General features: G+C 37.7%; 4 protein-coding genes across 7 annotated transcripts; 3 read left to right on the top strand and 1 right to left on the bottom strand.

Moving 5' to 3' along the window:
- Window positions 1-42: 42 nt before the first annotated feature.
- On the bottom strand, window positions 43-5581 carry LOC119999991 (glutamine--fructose-6-phosphate aminotransferase [isomerizing] 2-like). The gene is made up of 11 exons (XM_038847850.1): window positions 5243-5581; window positions 3990-4162; window positions 3714-3822; window positions 3175-3320; window positions 2369-2533; window positions 1790-2150; window positions 1464-1714; window positions 1261-1375; window positions 851-1106; window positions 603-771; window positions 43-376 (listed from the first exon to the last, which is right to left on the bottom strand). The coding sequence occupies exons 1-11, from the start codon at window positions 5478-5480 to the stop codon at window positions 293-295; spliced, it is 2067 nt and encodes a 688-aa protein (XP_038703778.1). The 5' UTR covers window positions 5481-5581; the 3' UTR covers window positions 43-292.
- Window positions 5582-5824: 243 nt separating this feature from the next.
- On the top strand, window positions 5825-9034 carry LOC119999739 (biotin carboxyl carrier protein of acetyl-CoA carboxylase 1, chloroplastic-like). The gene is made up of 7 exons (XM_038847468.1): window positions 5825-6166; window positions 7076-7120; window positions 7213-7379; window positions 7454-7775; window positions 7964-8035; window positions 8494-8559; window positions 8661-9034. Exons 1-7 carry the CDS (start codon window positions 5990-5992, stop codon window positions 8682-8684), a joined length of 873 nt encoding a protein of 290 aa, XP_038703396.1. The 5' UTR covers window positions 5825-5989; the 3' UTR covers window positions 8685-9034.
- Window positions 9035-9372: 338 nt separating this feature from the next.
- On the top strand, window positions 9373-11579 carry LOC119999475. Its single transcript, XM_038847056.1, has 2 exons — window positions 9373-10028; window positions 11086-11579. Exons 1-2 carry the CDS (start codon window positions 9498-9500, stop codon window positions 11146-11148), a joined length of 594 nt encoding a protein of 197 aa, XP_038702984.1. The 5' UTR covers window positions 9373-9497; the 3' UTR covers window positions 11149-11579.
- A 2466-nt stretch (window positions 11580-14045) lies between these two features.
- LOC119999331 (membrane-associated protein VIPP1, chloroplastic-like) lies at window positions 14046-18947 on the top strand. 4 transcript variants are annotated; one of them, XM_038846832.1, is made up of 11 exons: window positions 14046-14341; window positions 14498-14729; window positions 14841-14951; window positions 15132-15196; window positions 15275-15356; window positions 16108-16182; window positions 16891-16961; window positions 17056-17138; window positions 17232-17296; window positions 18024-18098; window positions 18569-18947. In XM_038846832.1, the coding sequence occupies exons 1-11, from the start codon at window positions 14220-14222 to the stop codon at window positions 18686-18688; spliced, it is 1101 nt and encodes a 366-aa protein (XP_038702760.1). In that variant the 5' UTR covers window positions 14046-14219; the 3' UTR covers window positions 18689-18947. The 4 variants fall into 4 exon arrangements, with proteins under 4 accessions (XP_038702760.1, XP_038702762.1, XP_038702761.1 ...); XM_038846834.1 differs by having other exon boundaries at window positions 14049-14349; window positions 14605-14729; window positions 18569-18688; XM_038846833.1 differs by having other exon boundaries at window positions 14050-14341; window positions 18572-18947.
- Window positions 18948-18995: the final 48 nt, after the last annotated feature.

The raw sequence follows: 18995 nt of genomic DNA, 5'->3' as shown, positions 1-18995 counted from the left end.
TAGGCTGACTTGAAAATATTTTTTTCCAAGTAAAGATTCATGTGCCTATTCTAACATTACATCAAGACTCGAATTAGCACTAAAAGTAGAAAATAAATCATACATTAATTACGTTAGAGATGGGATCATAATAATTCACCAGTTGCAGAGGTGTTCCGGTTTTACACCAGGGGTTACAAATTTACGGAGTACCAACTCTTAAAGTTCATCTCTGATAATAGCCAAGAGGAGCACCACCATTTGTTAGATGAGAATCAAAGAGGAAGAAACCCTCTCAAGTAGCAGCAAGCCTTTACTGAGTCGTCACACTCTTTGCAAGATTCCGGGGCTGATCCACATTATAACCCCTTAGCACGGTGAGATGATATGCCAGTAACTGCACCCAAAGATGAAAAACAGTGCATCATCATATATAGATCTCATTAATGCTTTAGTCTGAAACAAGAATACAACCCTAATACAATGTAATATACCCCCAATCCAATCTACTCAAGGATGCCCTAAAAGTCGGTCTCTTCTCTAATGATATTGCTTTATTTGCATATTAAAGTATTAAACTATGTGGATACGCCTCTAACTATGGATAAGGAGAGCAAGAATACCTGTAAGGGAATAATATTAACTACAGGTTGAAGACAATCTTCCAGTTGAGGAACTTCGATTGCCCGACAAGACACCCCGGGACATACAGCTGCAGCATCACCTTTTGAACACATCACTATTAGGCGACCTTTACGAGCGTGAAGTTGCTGAATGACTGACTGTTGCTTGCTGTTAGCAACATAGCAAGTGTAAGCACCTAATTAAAAGTGGAAAAATTGATACAATTCATCTGACAAAAAAGGCCAACCTAAAGCAAGCATCACGAGTAGCAACAACAAAGATTGGAAGGTTCTCGTCAACTAGTGCCAGAGGACCATGTTTCATCTCTCCCGCAAGCATCCCTTCGCTATGCATAAGTGCTACTTCTTTCACTTTTAAAGCACCCTCCAATGCTGTCGCATAGTTGTACCCTCTTCCGAACACAAGAAGTGACTGCTCATCAATCAATGACTTTGCAAGATCCTTCATTTCCATATCAAGCTTAAGTACCTCTCTTACTTTGTCTACCAAAAGAAACACAAAGGATTAGGAGAAAATAACATAGAATTCGAAACTCCAGTGCGTGGCACATGTATGTACGTACGTGTGTGTATACGTATATGTGAGAGAGAGAGAGAGAGAGAGAGAAGGGGGTAGGGTGTAGAGAAAAACACTCACTTGGCAAGTCAAATAGGCCATCTATGATAGCCTCTCTTCTTGCTTGACTAGAGATTGTATCGCTGCCAATAGCTAAAGCTAACATGGCCATCACTACTATTTGACTCGTGTATGCCTGTAGATGAAGGGTTGGCATTGTCATTTAAAGTTGATAAAAATAATGACATCAGCAGAAATCAAACAGATAAAGGTATTTCATTTACCTTGGTACTTGCAACACCTATTTCAGCACCAGCATTTATATGAACACCGCAGTGTGTATTCCTAGCTATAGCACTGCCAACAGTATTTGTTATGCCAACACATAATGCACCATTTTCTAAAGCATACTCCAAAGCGAGTAATGTATCAGCAGTTTCACCAGACTGACTGACAAATACTGTTGTATCTTCTCTGTATATAGGCCCTTGCCTATCCAGTAAATCACTAGCAATTTCCATAGTGACAGGGATACCTACATTTTGCAAACAAATATCATCAAATTATCTACAATCTGGAAAATTTTAGCAAGACTGGGAAGAGCTGATACCAGAAAGTTCTTCCAAGATGGGTCTTGCAGCAAGAGCAGCATTATAACTTGTACCACAACCAATGAAAACAATCCGCCGACTTCGCCTGATTGTTTTAAGGTGATCCTTTAATCCACCCAGAAGAACAGACTTGGCTTTGGAGGAACCTCCACGCAAAAGCCTTCCCCTCATGGTGGTTATCAAAGATTCTGGCTGCTCATGAATTTCTTTCTGCATGTAATGCGCATAATGCCCTTTATTTATCTGTTCAACCTCCATCTCAAGAAGTGATAATGCGCGTTGCACAGATGCAGGTCTAGAAAGGGCACCGTCACGTCTTCCCTTGTCATTCTCAAATTTTAAGATTGACAACCCTCCATCCTGAAGCAAATAATCACTGTAACTAGCAAAGATATTGGTGCTGAGTGCTAGTAGAATATTCTCTCCTAAACTTGATGAACAATAATACAAATCTAAACAAGACACAAGACACCAATTTAGTTAGATTGATCAAAACATTCCTCTACAGGATGAGATGAACAAAAACAATATTGAGGATGGTGTAAGAGAAAAACAAGTCAGGGAAGAAAAATCAAAACCTTAAGATGAACTACTTCGCCATCCTCAATAACCAAAACTTTTTTGGTGTGTTCAACAAGAGCATTGGCATCGCTGGCAAGAAAAAGTTCTTTGGGATTCCCATTTTTCGAGACTAATTTTGCATCATGAAATGCCGATCTGTTACTCCCATCTTCATTTAATTCCTGTAAAAGTCCCCCAAAAAACAATAAAACTTTGTATCAACAGTTTCTTCTTTTCATTAGAACATCCATCAGCCAGTTAAAAGTTCAATGAAATCAACTAAGAGAAAATGCCATTGGCAATAAATGTTTAGACCAACACATTACAAACATTAAGAGGTCAAATAGTCAAAGCAGCAGTCTTCTACAAAAGCTTTTTAGTGATAACTAATCCACTCATCAAAATATGACCATACAAATATGAACATGTAAACCTGGGTAATTCTTACTGTAAAGAACACACATCAATTGGCATCTGTACGCATAAAAAAACCAACATCAAGAGATTCACAATGACAGACCTAAAAGATCCGGCCCAAGGCAGAATTATAGTAATTAAATATCTATGCAGCGGAGCTATAGCTACAGATACATGCAACATGGAAGAATGAGGGTGAGGGTGGGGGTGGGGGTGGGAAGCCGTGTTGGGAAAAAGAAGTAAATAAATGAAGAAGCTCTAAGACACTCGTAGGAAGTAATATCTGATTTCATTAAAAACCAGAGTAAACATGAACCGCAAGAATCAGATATTTGAACTTCTGAAGGAAAAATCAATGCCATTTCAAGCTTATCTTAAAACTGATTTTACATATTGCTTTACTTACTTTGACACCTAAGAGCAACGGACTACCACGCTTGCATGCTATCAACTCACTTGGATAGTGCCGGCTTTTGAAAATAAGAGCATAGGCTCCTTCGAGATGTCTCATAACTTCAAGAACAACTTGACTAAATGTGACAGTCTGGTCGCCTACAGGCAAAGAAGCAATTCAATGTCTTATGTGAGATGGACAAAAGATACTCTGAGATATATTAACACCTCATTTATTCGATATGTACGCCTTTAAAAAATAAGAATAAAGCAGACTCAGAAAACAACTAAAAGCCAAAGCAGTTCTTGTCAAGACATGCATTCATATCACACAACTTTAATATGATTATATGAACGCGGTTGAATGGTTTAAGGCACCCAATACTTGACACCAAAATATGGTATAATGCTGCTAGAGTCAGAAAAATCTTCATTGGATGGAAAAAAACATCAAGAGAGAATAAATGTGAATAATTGCAAGACTGTAAGCCAAAGTATTATTTACAATTGTGAAGTGATAAGTAATTCAATTGCACTGCAACAGAAAATTACCTTCTTCATTTGCTTTATCAAAAACAAATTTTGCAAGCTTTGCTATTACTTCAGTGTCTGTCTCTGATTCAAAGGTGAACCCATGTCGAACTAGTGTTTCCTTTAAAACCTGAATTTTTTAATTACAGAGATGAGCCTCATCATAAGCATCATAAATAATGAGAATACACTTGCATGACGAGAGAGTAAGAGAGAGCGAAGAGATGTACTAGTTGCAGAGTGTCAAAAAAGGTAAGTAACAACTTAACAAATAAGAAAAGAAACTGACAAGTGAACCTCATAATTAGTAATAACCCCATTGTGAACAACCAAAAATTCATTTCCAGGTCCTGATGTCTGGGGATGACTATTCCTTTGAGCTGGCTCTCCATGAGTAGCCCACCTGGTGTGCGCAATTCCAGCATGGACAGAGAAAGATTCTTCCAAATTTAAATTTATTGTAGCAACCTCTAGAAAAACCAAAATCACTATTAGTTCTATCATAATTATGCAAGGAAACAATAGTGAGATGAAGCAGAACAGAACAAATGAGTAAGAGAACTAAAGGCACAAAACACTAAAATGCAAGAAATATAATAACCTATACTTTAATTCCTAAAAAATGAAACAAATGCCAAGTAGAAATGAACTACATGGTAAATGGCAAAAAGCTTAATCTTAGGATTTAGTATTACTGACTTCAAAAGGGATCAAAGAACAATGAAGTGTCTTGCAGCTGAATCCTTTACAAATCACATTCAAGCTACAAGTGCCAATTTTGCATCAAATACAAATGAGAAAAGTTTGGCCCTCAAATGAGAAACACAAGACAGAAGGAAGTAACTATCTCCCTGGATGGCTGGGCCTGGATCACAACCTGGAAGACTGATCTCCTAAAATTTTCATAAGAAAATTTTCCATGGAACCACTAATTAACACATTAAACCTTAATCTGTGGACTCAACTTATAAGAGAAAAAACTGAATCACATTAAACATTCAGAAATTGAAATAAAAAAAAAACATTTATTTCAACGTAGGGTTATCAATAGGATTCCATAAAACATCTCTATCCTCCATAATTGACAGACTTGTCTTCCAATAACGCAGATGCATTAACACATATTGCTCTTAGGCAAAAATTCTGCTATTTGACCAAAAGATAATTACCACAGGCACATAATAGTGAATGAATTAATATCATAGACAATGTTTTCTTGTAACACAAATAAGCTTGACCAACATTAAAGTAACACCTTTCCAAACCAAAAACAGACTGACAATAAGAGACTAAGCTAGACATTTATTCACAATAATTGAAAAAAAAAAAAAAAGAGTGTTCTTTCGTCCGCACCAGATTAATCCATACAAACAAACACAAAGGAACGCAAGCCTGAGCACGAAAAGGTCCGAATACCCAAAATCGACGCGACTCAATTATGACATCTAAAAACAGTTCCGTAAGCAGACAACAGCGAACCGGACAGCAACCATCCCAACTCCCAAACCAATTGAAAAATCGAAAATTGAAGAAAGAAAAGGAATGATTACCTTGGTAAACAGATTTGACTAGAGACTCGATGTTTCCTTCCTGTCGAAAAACAAGAAGAGGAGCACATGTCGAAGAGGATTGAGGGGTTTTGCGATCGCTTACGGAATCATCAATAGAAATTCCGGCGGAATCATAACCACGGTATTCAAGCCGACGGAGTCCATTGAAGAGAACTTGAAGGATGTAGCTCCTCTCTCTATCGACTCCATAGTTCAAATACGCAAAAATCCCACACATTATTTACTCTGTCTAAGATCGCCGTTTCTTCAGAAGAGGAGAGCGAAGAAGAAGACCGGACGTTTGACTTGTCGCAACTTTTAATGTGCTTGCAGAGTTTGACTCGTGAGTCGTGACCTTTATGTGGGGTTTGTTTTGTAATTCCATTTTCTTTTGGGGTTGGTTTTTAGATTATTAAGTGACGGACGCCGACGGAAGTGGATTAACGGTTGGGCCTCAGTGTTTCAGCCCTGGATTACCTGTAACTATTGGGCCTGGGCCTCAGTGTTAGCGGACTGGGCATTTATGTATTAATTTGATCTCATCCTCCTGTCTAGACTTGACACGTGCCAGTAGAGGTGCGCTTGTGTACAGTTGTAAGCTTTCTTTGGTTTCATCGACGAAAACCAGTGCACTGCTTCCGTTTTGGTTTCACTGACGGACTCTTCAATCTGTCTCTCTCCTTTGTCTTTCCTCTATAAAACCCAGCTCAGATTCAGCAATTCTTTCACTGCAACGCCAACAACCCAATGGCTTCTTCCTCATTCTCCACGGCTGCAGCTGCTACGGCGTCCGGTGTGACCAATAGCACCCCTAGTTTGCCTCATTTATTATGTAACACCAGGAACAACAACGTTCACTCTTTCTTTCTCTCAAGAGTCTCCTTCCGGGTCTCTCCCAAACCCAAGCTCAGATTTTTCACCAAGGTAACAGAACCCCGGAACCCACCTGATTTGATCTCATTCAAAATTTTGAGTTCATTGATATCTGTGGGGACATAAATTTCTAGCTAAAAAGAGATCGCGTTTAATTCATCTTGTTTGTTTAGTTCTTGAACCACACGCATTTTTCTTCTTGTTTGTTTAGTTCTTGAACCACACGTATTTGTGGCGCTTCGTTCTCTTGATGAAATAGGATGGTTTTAGTGGAGGCTAATATTATTTTGTTACGGGCGTAATTTGTTAGTAGCAGGCTCAAACGAACAATGAAAATATTTATTACAATTTTTTTTCCAGTTTTTTTTTTGTATTCTTCAGGTGGTTATCCTCCACCCTCCTCGTTCAGTCATTCAGTGTTGATTGTGTTTGATTGAATTTTCAGTATGGAATCCCTAATAGAGTGATTACATTAAGATGATTAATGTTTCTGCTGTCTGTTTTTGATCCAATGGATTGTTAACTAATTTTGATCCAATAGATTGTTCTGCCTTACATATCCAATTTGCGAAATTTATGTTCCAAAATAAAATGAGTAATGATGGGATACAATTATGCCTTTGTTGTGAAACTACCTGAAAATTTGAGTTTAAACCTTTTATTGAGCATTTGCGGTCAGTTTTCTGGTCTGAATTTGATATGGAATTACAAAAATGTGCAAATTCTGTATGATGTTTCTAAAATGTGAATACGAGGTAAGTCTAATCTACTGTATTTGGCCGAGATTAGTTTAAGCATGCTACTCTCTTTGTAATATCTGAACCTCTGCATTCCCTTGGAAGCCACTTATGCAATTGGCAAAATTTGAAAACCAGTTGCACTTTTTATTTCTTTAATTAATGGTACCTTATATGTAGTTTTGAAAGTGTGAACTTGTTGGCCACGCTGTGGGCTTTGCAGCCTAGTTGGAAGCGTCCTACAGTGGCGAAGGCCCAATTGAATGAGGTAAGCTCCTTTCATTGGTTTTCATTAGCAGATCTGTTTTTGAACTTTCTTTCCTTCTTGCAAATGCATTTGCGTCATCTCTTCTCTCCAAGGTTGCTATGGGTGGGCCATCAAATGATGCGGCTACCCCTCAATCTAAATCGGACACACCAGCAGTTGGAGCAAAGGATTCTATGCCATCAGATGAGTCTTCTGCTCCAGTCTTGGCTACAGACGAAGCAATCTCTGAGTTTTTTTCTCAAGTTGCTAGTCTCGTAAAGTAAGTGACCTCAGTCTTTATTTCAGTATTGTTCCTGGATAATTTTTTAGATAAATTTTTTACTTTCATTGCAGGCTAGTTGATTCGAGAGATATTGTGGAGTTGCAGTTGAAACAACTTGATTGTGAAGTACTAATTCGAAAAAAGGAGGCCTTGCGTCAACCACCAGCAGCGGCTCCAGTTGCTACGATGCATTCATTTCCTCCATCAATGGCAATGCCAGCAGCCCCTCCTCCAGCTGTCCCTGCGCTTCCTGTCCCAGTACCCTCTGCCCCAGAAGCATCACCTACTCCACCAGCAGCCAAACCATCAAAGTCATCAACACCACCACTCAAATGCCCTATGGCAGGCACATTCTATAGAAGTCCAGCACCTGGTGAACCACCATTTGTGAAGGTGAAGGATTTCTGTTTAGTTTGTTGCTTGTATTGTATGGAAACTTTGCGGCTACATATTCCCTTCCCCTTTAACCTACGTTATAAATAAATTTGAAGTTCTTTCCCGCCACACCAAAAAGAAAAGGTGCTACAACTTTGCCACTGCTCGTCTTCTCTCTTGTTGACTTACCTGACTTCATTTCTTAGGTTGGAGATAAAGTACAGAAGGGACAGGTTGTATGCATCATTGAGGCCATGAAATTGATGAATGAAATAGAAGTAAGTTTTACTTTTCTTGTGAGTTTAAAATATGCAAGGCTATGCATTCATAATTATGGTTCATGATCTTACGACATTAAATATTAGTTACTGATGGATAAGTGTTGAATAGTTAAAAAAAATAAAGAATTTAGTTGGGGGGGGGGGCGATATTAGGGTAAACAGCTTTTGAGAATAAAAACGGAAGGATATTAGGGAAATAACTGTGCAGAGTATGCCAAAGTTCTTGTTTCGAACCCAGTGTCATAACTCATAATCCAATTGAAATGATCTGATCTTCTTAAAAGCCATAATTGTTCCTGATTGATAAGTGTTGAATAGTTTAAAAAATAAAGAATTTAGAGGGGGATATTAGGACAATGGCTTTTCATCTTAACGAGGAAATGATGTTGCTGGAAATAATTTTTGGATTAGTGTATCTTTCTTATCGCATCTTTCTTCTCTCTCTCTCTCTCCAGGCTGATCGATCTGGAACCATAACTGAGATCCTTGCCGAAGATGGGAAGCCAATCAGTGTTGACTTGGTGAGTTTTCTAGGCTGACTTGCTGATGAACGATAACTGAGATTAATTTCTGTGCTAAGATTTCCCCAATTTCCTCACATCCATGAATCGTTTCTTTGCAGCCTCTTTTTGTGATCGAACCCTAGAGCTTGACTGCGAAGTAGTCAAGTAATGGGGTTCAGTAGTAGTACTGAGTAAACATCAAGATTCAGGAGCAGGAGCGCGGGAGCAGTTCTTTGTAGCATTGTGAGATGGAGTGTTTGCGGTGTCATGGAAGAATATGTTTTGATATGAGTGAGTTGAGTACTTAGTAGAGATGTCAATGAGTGATTATTGACGAGTTTTTTGTTTTTTACATTATTACTTCAGCCTAAAACTTACACTGTGTCTTTAATGTTGGGTTTCTAATTTAGGTGGTTGATGAAGGGACAAACTTTGATTATGTTTTTACAACAACGACTCAATTAGTAGTGGATTGTAGTGGGTGTTTTCTCAAGTAACTTGTCTGTGCACCAAAAATGCATTACATTACATTACAATATTACATTATTTTCTTATCGAATGTTGGAATCAAATCTTCAGAGAGTGTAATTATTTGCACAGAAAAAGAAAACTGAAAAATGAATGCAAAAAATATTTGAAGTTGTGTGAAAAAAAATTTTCCTCCTTTTTTCGGATTCTATGTGGTTCCATGGAATGAATGAATGCTTGATGATCACCTCACCGGGGGATAAGATAATTTTAACTCTAATTCGAATTAGTTATTTTGATTGAGTTTTAATTAGTTTCGCGTGAAATCCACGCTACCCTTCTGCTCGTGTCGTAAGTCACCTCACTCTGGCTTTTCTTCGCTGATATCGCGACACACCACCATAACTGAAACACCTTCTTCATCCTTAAAACAATCCGACTTCCAAACTCTCCGTCTCTTTCTCTCTCTGAAACTTCGAATTTCGCACATGGGGCCCCCTCCTAAGAATCGAAATTTCCCTCGCTTTCTCTCCTCTTCCTTCGCTTTTCCACACTTTTTCGCCCTTCCCCTTCTGACGCTGATTTGTTTTGCGTCCTCAACTCTTCAATCCCAGCCCCCCACCATCTACGACCACCTGCGAAAGAACGGCCTCCCGATGGGTCTTCTTCCCGATGGTATAACCCAATTTATATTCGACCCAACGGCGGGCGAGTTCCAGATCAATCTGACCCAAGCCTGCAACGCCAGGTTTGAGAACGAGGTCCACTACGACTTCAACATCACTGGTTCTTTGAGTTTCGGGAAGATTGGGAATTTATCTGGCGTGACGCAGCAAGAGCTGTTCTTGTGGTTCCCCGTGAAAGGTATACGCGTTGACGTCCCTAGCTCCGGCTTGATTTACTTCGACGTTGGAGTCGTTGACAAGCAGTTCTCCTTGTCTTTGTTCGAAACGGCGCCGGATTGTACTGCCGTTGATCCCGGTGATGGGATTGATTCGTCGGGATCTGAGGGCTCCAAGGTTGGTATCTATTGCCTTTTGTACTTTATTATTATTATTCTCTCTTTGTGATTTTTGGCTTATTCTTTTTGTGGATGATAAGTTGCGAAATCCAATTGCTTTAGTTATGCTATTGCACCCAATCCCAATCCCAATAAGTTGTTCCATTTATTTGGAACTGTAATTCAAATAGGCCCTTTCATGATTAGACATTTTGATTTCTAGTTTGTTATTGTTGTTGTTGTTCTTGTGTTTTAAATTAGAAGAGTTATATAAGCTGCAGAAATGTGATGAAATGAAATGTGTTCTGAAATGAAATCTATTGAGATTTGGAGATTCACTGATTCAGGGTGGATGTGATTAATGTAGTGCTCTTGCAACTGCCCCAGAGGATTAATTGCTATACGATTTTTTATATTTGGTTGTCTCGTCTCGCTCCCTCTGTGTGGCAGATCCGCCTATGATTTTGGCATAAAAAAGAGAAAAGACAATTTATTTTTATTTTGGGTCAAACTTATTCCTGAAGATGTATTGTTTTTTCGGCAACACATGATTTTCCGTTGTTTGAGTTTGATGAGCCAATGGTTAGAAATAGCCATATTTGGCTTCAGGAATAGAATCCGAATTGATACCATTTCCTTAATGTTCTTAAATTTCTCTATGATGCTGATGGAATGTGTCAAATGTTTGGGAGTTTGCATTGTGGTTGTGGGAAATTATAGGAGTTGTACATGTTATTTTGTGGGGTGGTTGTATACTTGTATTGGATTTTTCTGTAATGTATGTTATTTGCGCGTTCTTTTCAAATGTGGTGGCCGATCAATACCATTAGAACTTAACTGGAGATGTAGGTTCTATTCGATGAATTATGTTTATAAGAGGCTTCAAATTTGTTCATGGTTTATTCTTTATGATGGAATCTTTCATGCAGTTGCCAGTTGCAAGTTAATAGTGAGGAGTTTATCCCTTTTCTTTTTTCCTTTGAGCTTGAATTTATTGATGTGGTATTTAGTCCTCTTCAACTACTTTTATTATGAGCTGCTGATATTTTGTTGAACTTGTTGTTATTTGATTGCAGAATCAACCTGAAAACCTTCAGCTTGAAACTGGTAAAGGTGACTTATTGAGGGCTGCTTCCTGATTGTTGGAACGAGAATTCTTTTCAAGGTTGAACACATATCAATCAACCTCTTGGTTTCTTTCTTTTGCCGCCGATATCTGCAGAGAGTTTTATGTGGCCAATCCTACTGTACGTGGGTGGTAGTATGTGTTGCTTGCTCGCCTGTTGTAGAAACTTTTTGGCCGAATTCTTGTCATGTGGGGTAAGTAAAAAAAATTTGGCAAAGAGAAGAGTTTTAGTCTTTTAGAGAGATGGGGTGGGAGAGGGGGCATCGAGTATGGCCAGTATTGAGCGATATGCTTGCTTGAGATTTATTATATTCTGTTGCTATCGTACATCATTGCATACAAAATACAAATATATGTCAACTTCTAAGTTGTATTGTGTCTGTAAATGGATAAACTGTTTGGGCTTTCATTATTACCGATGGTCTTGTGGCTTTTCATGCGTTCTTGTTTGTTCTCATTTGTTAATAACTTCCGACCTCGTGGGTTTTGGTCTGATCTTAGATTGTAAAATTTCTGGCACAGTTGGGGCAGTGCAAAGGTTGAGCAAATGACTGAGTGTTTCATATTGATTTTCAATCATCTTTGTTGTGTTGTCCTCCCACCTGACATCAATTCGTCTCTACAAAGATTTGCAGACCGCTTGCTTGCCTGCCTAATTGACAAAATATAAGCATGATACGTCACTTCTTACCCAACATTTTATAGGGAGCACCATTGTTATTTTTCTTGTTCTAGTTTGCTTGTATCCCACCAGATGCTCTTTTGTTCATCTTTTTGCTTCGTTGGTATATATATATATATATATATATATAAATATAATTTTGCTGCTTATCAAAATTATAAGGAAGGACACAACACATCACTCAAATAACTTTGATTCAATTTTTAAACATCATGTTGTTGTGATCTTGGATTCGAGAGCAATTAAAAAACATAGGGACTTTATCTAAAATCTATAATACAATTTTTTAAAAATTTTTGGAGAAAAAATAATAGGATTTCCATAATTCATTAATAACAATATATATTGGGAATTATATTTTGGGAAAATTCCAGGCCGGTACCACTTATGAAACGTTTGGACACTTAAGTCCAGTCAAAAAAAACTTTATCCATCTAAGGTACCACTAGTATATTAATTAATTTCTTACCCTTGTCTTTTTTCTCTCACAATAACTATACTTATCTTCTTCTCGTTGAAAATTTCACAATTTTTTTATTTTGGTGAAATTCACAATTATATATTCACTCACTCTCTCCTCTTTACTGAATTGGATTGAAGATCGAGCTTCATCGAATCGATCGAGACAAAAAAGCTCTCTAATTTATTTTGATTTAGGAAAAAAAGTTAAACTTTGGTTGGTATCTTGAATTGAGATACAAGAAGCTATGGATGCTGACTCGTGGAGCGCTAGTCTTTCATCGTCCTCTAACTGTAAGCGGTATCAATCTGCTCTTCACTTGCGATCTGGTTTGCTCGATTGAGACTTCTCTTCATGTTGTTTTGTTATTAAAGTTCACAATTTTCTAGAACTGATGGGATTTTGAGATGTTGATGTTCAGAAGTCCCTCACTATAAGACAAAAGTCTTAGATCCGGTCGATTTTGGTGAGGATTCGCTACACCACCACTACCGTTGGACTTCCTTTACTGAGACGCACAATGCCCAGCCAAGTACGGCCTAAAACGGTCACTAGATATGGTTGTTTCGACCAATGTTACTGTTTCAAAACAGTAACATTGGTCGGCTAGTGTTATTATTTGGAAAAAACTTCAGATCCGATCGATTTCGGTGGCGGTTCGCCATACCACCATCACAATTAGACTTCCCTCATTGAAGCACACAATGCTCAGCTCATTGAAGCACACAATGCTCAGCCAGGTATAGCCCAAAACGGCCACCGGATATGGCCATTTTAAAACAGTAACATTGGTCAATGTTACTATTTTAAATAGTAACATTGATCGGCCAGTGTTATCAACGTTACTATTTCAAAACAATAACATTGGTAGGTCAGTGTTACTATTCGAGAAAACCTGCAGATCCGATCGATTTTAGCGGCGGTTCGCCATACCACCACTACCATTAGAATCCCCTCACTGAGACGCATAATGCCCAGTCAGGTAGGCCCAAAACGGTCACCGGATATGGCCGTTTTAAAATAGTAACATTAGTCAGTCAATGTTACTATTTCAAAACAGTAACATTGGTCGGTCAGTGTTATAATTTGGACAAAAACTTCAGATCCGGCCGATTTCGACGATAATTTGCAATACCACCATCACCATTAGACTCTCCTCATAGAGATCCATAATGCCCAGTCATATTTGGATCAAAACGAACAGCCATAAAAAGAGATGAGAGAGAGAGAAATACACAGTAAAGAGAGATGTAGTATAGAGAGAGACTCAGTAGGAGAGAGAAAGTTGTTTGTGATGAGAGAGAGATGCAGTAGGAGAGAGAAAGTTATTGTGATAAGAAAGAGATGCAGTAGAGAGAATATGTAGAGAGATAAGAGAGATGTAGCATATAACAAGTGAGAAAATCATATTAGATCTAATCCTGTTTGAAAAATGGCAAAAAAAGAATAAGATAAAATTTAAATGATTTAATTATTATAAAAAATAAAAATGGACTTATGAGGGATAAAGTTTTTTGGAGTGGATCTAGATGTCCAACAGTTTTAAAAGTGGTATTAATATGTCATTTTACATTATATTTTTGAGATGTCTGCTAAATTCTGTTAATTTGTGTTAAGAATAACAAAAGAAAACATTAATTGTTACCTCCTTAACAAATATGGTGCTAAAAAAAAAAGTGATATTAATTTATTTTCTTTTGCTTATAAAAAAATATTTATTTATATTCCTTTTATTTGGAAAATTTTGTTTTCGAATATAAAACGCAAAGTAAAAGAGAAAAATCGCTCGTCGTCCCTCACCACAAGCTGCAGCGAAGCAAGAGAAAAACATAACACGATTACTCTTGTCCCTCTATCTGCTTGCTTGTGGGTGTCAACAAGTCGTCTTCTTTCATCTTCTGCACTTAAATTGAGACGTGGGTTTGTCGATTCAAGAGGATAAATGGCCATGAAAGCACCGCCAATTGCAGGATTAACCTTTCCTACCCTGCACCCCTCTTCGTCTTCTTCTGCCCGGCCATGTATAATAGTCAAGGCCCAACCTTTCAAATCCACTTTCTTCGGGTATGGGGGTATGTGTTTTTTTTTTCTGTTCATTATCTTTTGCTGGTCTCTTTCAATTTTTATCAATCATGGTCGTTCACACTGACTGACTTGTTATTTTGTTGTTTAATTTTTATATTTTGTTTGTTTGTTGGAATCTACTGCGCGGAGATAAAGCATAATAGCATTATTTTCTATGCTTTTGTGCTCTCCAATCCTCTTGGCTAGTTGGCTTTCTCTTCGTTGGAATCAGAAATATGAAAGCCTTAAATATTTTCTTGTAGTTGAGGCTCTGAAAGTCGCTGCTGTTCGACTAGCTGACTCCAATAAGTTAAGATGTAATAGTCATGGTGGGGGTGCTCTTGGTGCTAGGATGAACCTTTTTGATCGATTTGCTAGAGTAATTAAGGTATAATTATCATTCTTATTGATGTTGTGAATTTCTTGTTTTTACATTTCTTTTTTCTTCTACATGAGTTCCAGGTTTTAAGCTAGATATACTTTCTTTGTGCAAGTAAAGTCATATGCAAATGCCATTATAAGCTCCTTTGAGGACCCTGAAAAGATCTTAGAACAAAGTGTGCTCGAAATGAATGAGGATTTGACGAAGATGCGGCAAGCTACTGCACAAGTATGTCTATGTTGTTGAGTTTGATCTTAATTTTTGCTCATAACCTGGTTCCAATTTTTTTTCATCCCCCTCAGAATCTTTCGTTTTCCTTTTTCTGTGTCTCATACTATAAGTCTCCAATTGTACGAGACAGGGGAGGTATTAAGTTCCCAAGTTGCTAATATTTAACAATTTTTGAAGGTATTGGCTTCTCAAAAGCAATTACAGAACAAATATAAAGCCTCACAACAAGCTTCTGAAGACTGGTAAGTTTAAGTGATACTGTACATCAATGCTTGTATTGTTATCTGGAATATGTTTTCATGTGCATTGGTTGGTGATAGGTATCGGAGGGCACAACTTGCTCTTGGGAAGGGGGATGAAGATCTTGCTCGTGAAGCCCTTAAACGGAGGAAATCTTTTGCTGTAAATTTCTCAGTGAATATTTAAAACTGTTAAAGTATTTTGAATGAAATGTGTGAATAGGATTTATGAAAAGTTTACGTGACATGCTTTGGTGTATATATGTTTTTTTGCATTTGTTATATGAATTATTTGCCTACACCTCTCTTGGTTGTTCAGGAACCCCCTACTTTCCAATTTTTTTTTGAGCTTATTAGGACTAGAGTAATGGATGTCCAGTTGTTCACACTCTAAATAATACCAGAAGGACGTCCTTGTTTTGAGCAAAGTAATTCTACTTTGGGCGTGGTAATGACAGATTTAAGCATCCACTTCATTAAAGCAATACATTGACGTGGTCTAATTAAATTTTACTATTTTCTTTTAGTCAAAGTAATCTAAAAGGTTCTTTTTGTTTGCATACTTATAAATTTAACTTGAAATGAATATTGGGGGAGCACAAATGTGCGTCTTTCCATTTTTCTGAACCCGCAGAAATAAATTCATATTACTCTGAAAATAAACTTTCTGGAGTACTGGGTGCACGGAGGGAAAATTAGTTCACTTTTGTTTTATCAGTTTTATTTTATTTTTTCATGAGAACTGTTTATAAACTTGCTCGCCAATAGTCCTGGAGATATTGCTTTTTCTTTATTTTTTTCTATGCTAATTGGCTTAGTTCCAATTGTTTGTAGACTGTGAAAGTTCTTTGAGCGATGGTATGTCTCCAATGTTATCTTAGATTTTTCTTTTTTATCCTGATTATTGGATTCAGGATAATGCAGATGCTATGAGGGCTCAGCTTGATCAGCAGAAGGGCATCGTTGATAATCTTGTCTCCAATACAAGGGTGGGTTCTTTTTGTTTGACTATGTGAGGCACAATTGATGATATCTCGCTTCTCTTTCTCTGCCATTTGTATATGCTATAATCATTCATGGAAGTTGCCCACTTGATTGATATTGCACTTGATTGATTGAGTTTCTGGAGTGCTCAAGCAATATTCACATCAACTAGCTTTTTTTCTTGATTCTCTTGTATGCATACTTGTACATCAAGAAATGATGATGGTTCAAGTGCTTCAAAATGATATGAAAGGGAATAGTGAATAGTTGTGATTATATCTTTTGGTAATTCTTTTAGAAATGTCAGAATAGCTGTAGGCCTAATTTATGGAACTCATTATATCTTCCCAACAAGGCTGTCGCAGAGGAGGCATGTTCCGGGAAGGGCAAGATGTGCACAATGTAATCCCCCCTACATTATGTAGATATTCTTTCCAGGATTTGAAGCTGTGACTTGTAGGTTGCGGTGATGTGACTTTGCCACTAGGGTGCAGTGCCCAAGGCTCTCCGACCACCTCATTATGTTATCAGGAGAGCAGATATACACAATATTGCAACCATTTTGTCAGTGCCGCTACAATTCATTCTTCGAGAATGCACTCTTATTGCCTTTTACTGTTGCTAATTTATCCAGAATAAGTGTTGGTTGCTTGTGCGTTTACAAATACGTGGGCGGGTTGTGTGTACAATAAGTTTTCCTCCTTTTTTGACAGCTTCTGGAAAGTAAGATACAGGAAGCAAGGTCGAAGAAAGATACCCTCAAAGCACGTGCGCAGTCTGCAAAGTACGCACCTTAGCCTTTTGCATTTAACTTTCACTTCTCACTACTGGATATCTCATTTAATAATGCTGAGCTATTAGCTCTGGTCTTATGTTAGGACTGCAACAAAAGTGAGTGAAATGATTGGGAATGTAAACACAAGTAGTGCTCTTTCAGCTTTTGAAAAGATGGAGGAAAAAGGTTAGTCTCAACTATGTCCAGTTTAGATGCATGCCTTTTTTTTCTTTGTCAAATCATTGGTCTAGCAGTTAGTAAATCTTTTCTTGTGTTCAGTGTTGGCTATGGAGTCTCAAGCAGAGGCACTTAATCAATTGACAACCGATGACCTTGAGGGGAAGGTAAAATTCTTCTCATATTCCTTAGCTTTAGTTGTGCTACTAATTACACTAACTTTTCTGCCACTTATCTTTGGGCCCTGCTTACGACATGGTATAAATTACGTTAATCATGTGGTTATGAATCATCTTTAAAAGAAAGTTGATAGATTTTGGAATGACTCCAACTCCTAGTCGTCCTCTCAGAAAAACAAAGATGGTGAAGATATGAAAAACATATCGTCGCCTTATCTGTTTTCCAGAACTTCTCAGTATACTGTAGTAACAGATTAGACAGGCCAAAGCACATCACGATAGGCAAAGGAAATTCCGTTTGGAAATGCTTTTCCTATTGCTTAAGCTTGCATTTTGCCATTATGTTCTAGGTATTCTAGGTTGATCTAACAGTGATGTTGATTCCTCAATTTGAAGTACGTTAAGCCTTTATCCTTTAAAAAGACATATACTTTGTCTTTGGGCATGGTGATAGTTTTGGTTAGGCATCACAATATCCTTACGTATTTGCAAAAGGAGTTTTAGGCAGATTTTCTTTCAACAATTAAAGGTTCTTGTGGATGCATATTTGGTGAAAAGTTAAATGTTAAAATCATGAAACGTCACATGTTTAATGATGAATTAATGTATTATGGAATTAATCTTTCAACTTGTTGGCTTCTTGTTCAAAACTTTTTTCTAAGAGACATCTCTGGGTCTTTTTTTTTTTTTTTTTTTCTTTTTCCCTTCTTTCCAGTTTGCATTGTTGGAGAGCTCTTCTGTAGATGATGATCTAGCAACATTGAAAAAAGAATTATCCGGGAGCTCAAAGGTACTTTTACTGATCTTAGTTGTGTTCGGGACTAGATGTTACCTATACGAATAAAAGACAAAGGCATATGCCCGCACATTGAAACATACTCAATTACTCATGCGCACATGCTCTTCCAATAGTATTTTCTTCTGTCAATCAATGTTTCTTCATTTAGCAGCCTGTTAATTAGACATTCTTCTTAGTGAGATGGACTGTTTTATTTTGGACTGGCTAAAAATACAAAAATTGCAGTACACTATGAAATTTCCGCAGAGGTGACTTATTCCTAAACTGGGTTTTTCATTGAAAGAAATCTACTCTAGTGATGTGCCATTTGGATAAAAGACCTTTTGAGCTCGAATGCAATTTATAATCCCCAAAAGCAGTGTTGCCATCAATAACCTTGATAACCATGCGTATACATATATATAACATATATGTGCAAATATATCTCCTTAATCACATTTGTTTGGTTTGGTTTGGTTTAGCAGAAAGGAGAGCTGCCACCAGGGAGAACTGCTGTGGCTTCGAACACAGGATTTCCTTTTAGAGATTCCGAGATTGAGAAAGAGTTAAATGAGCTGAGAAGAAAAGCAAAGGAGTTTTAGACCTGGCGTGACTCCTCAAGCATATCATATCCCTAGTGAAAAAGAAAACAGTGCAGAAACAGCCAAGCTTTGAAATTGGTGAGAGAGGTGACTGCAAAATCTTGTTTTCATTTAAGCATTGACCACTGCACACAGATCCCTTCTTCATGGTAATAGACTTTGAGCGTGGGAATTTAAATTCTAAAGTGAAGTGAGGAATTTTGTTTGGTTTTAACAAGAGAGTGGAATAATCCAATGCCCAAGTCTTATTATTCATCAAGCCATGAGGTTGTTCATCCAAGTTCCAAACTTGGTGCATTACAACATT

This window comes from Tripterygium wilfordii, chromosome 6 (assembly GCF_013401445.1).
Source record: "Tripterygium wilfordii isolate XIE 37 chromosome 6, ASM1340144v1, whole genome shotgun sequence".
Taxonomy (NCBI): Eukaryota; Viridiplantae; Streptophyta; class Magnoliopsida; order Celastrales; family Celastraceae; genus Tripterygium; species Tripterygium wilfordii.
This window is presented reverse-complemented; position numbering and strand designations above follow the sequence as displayed.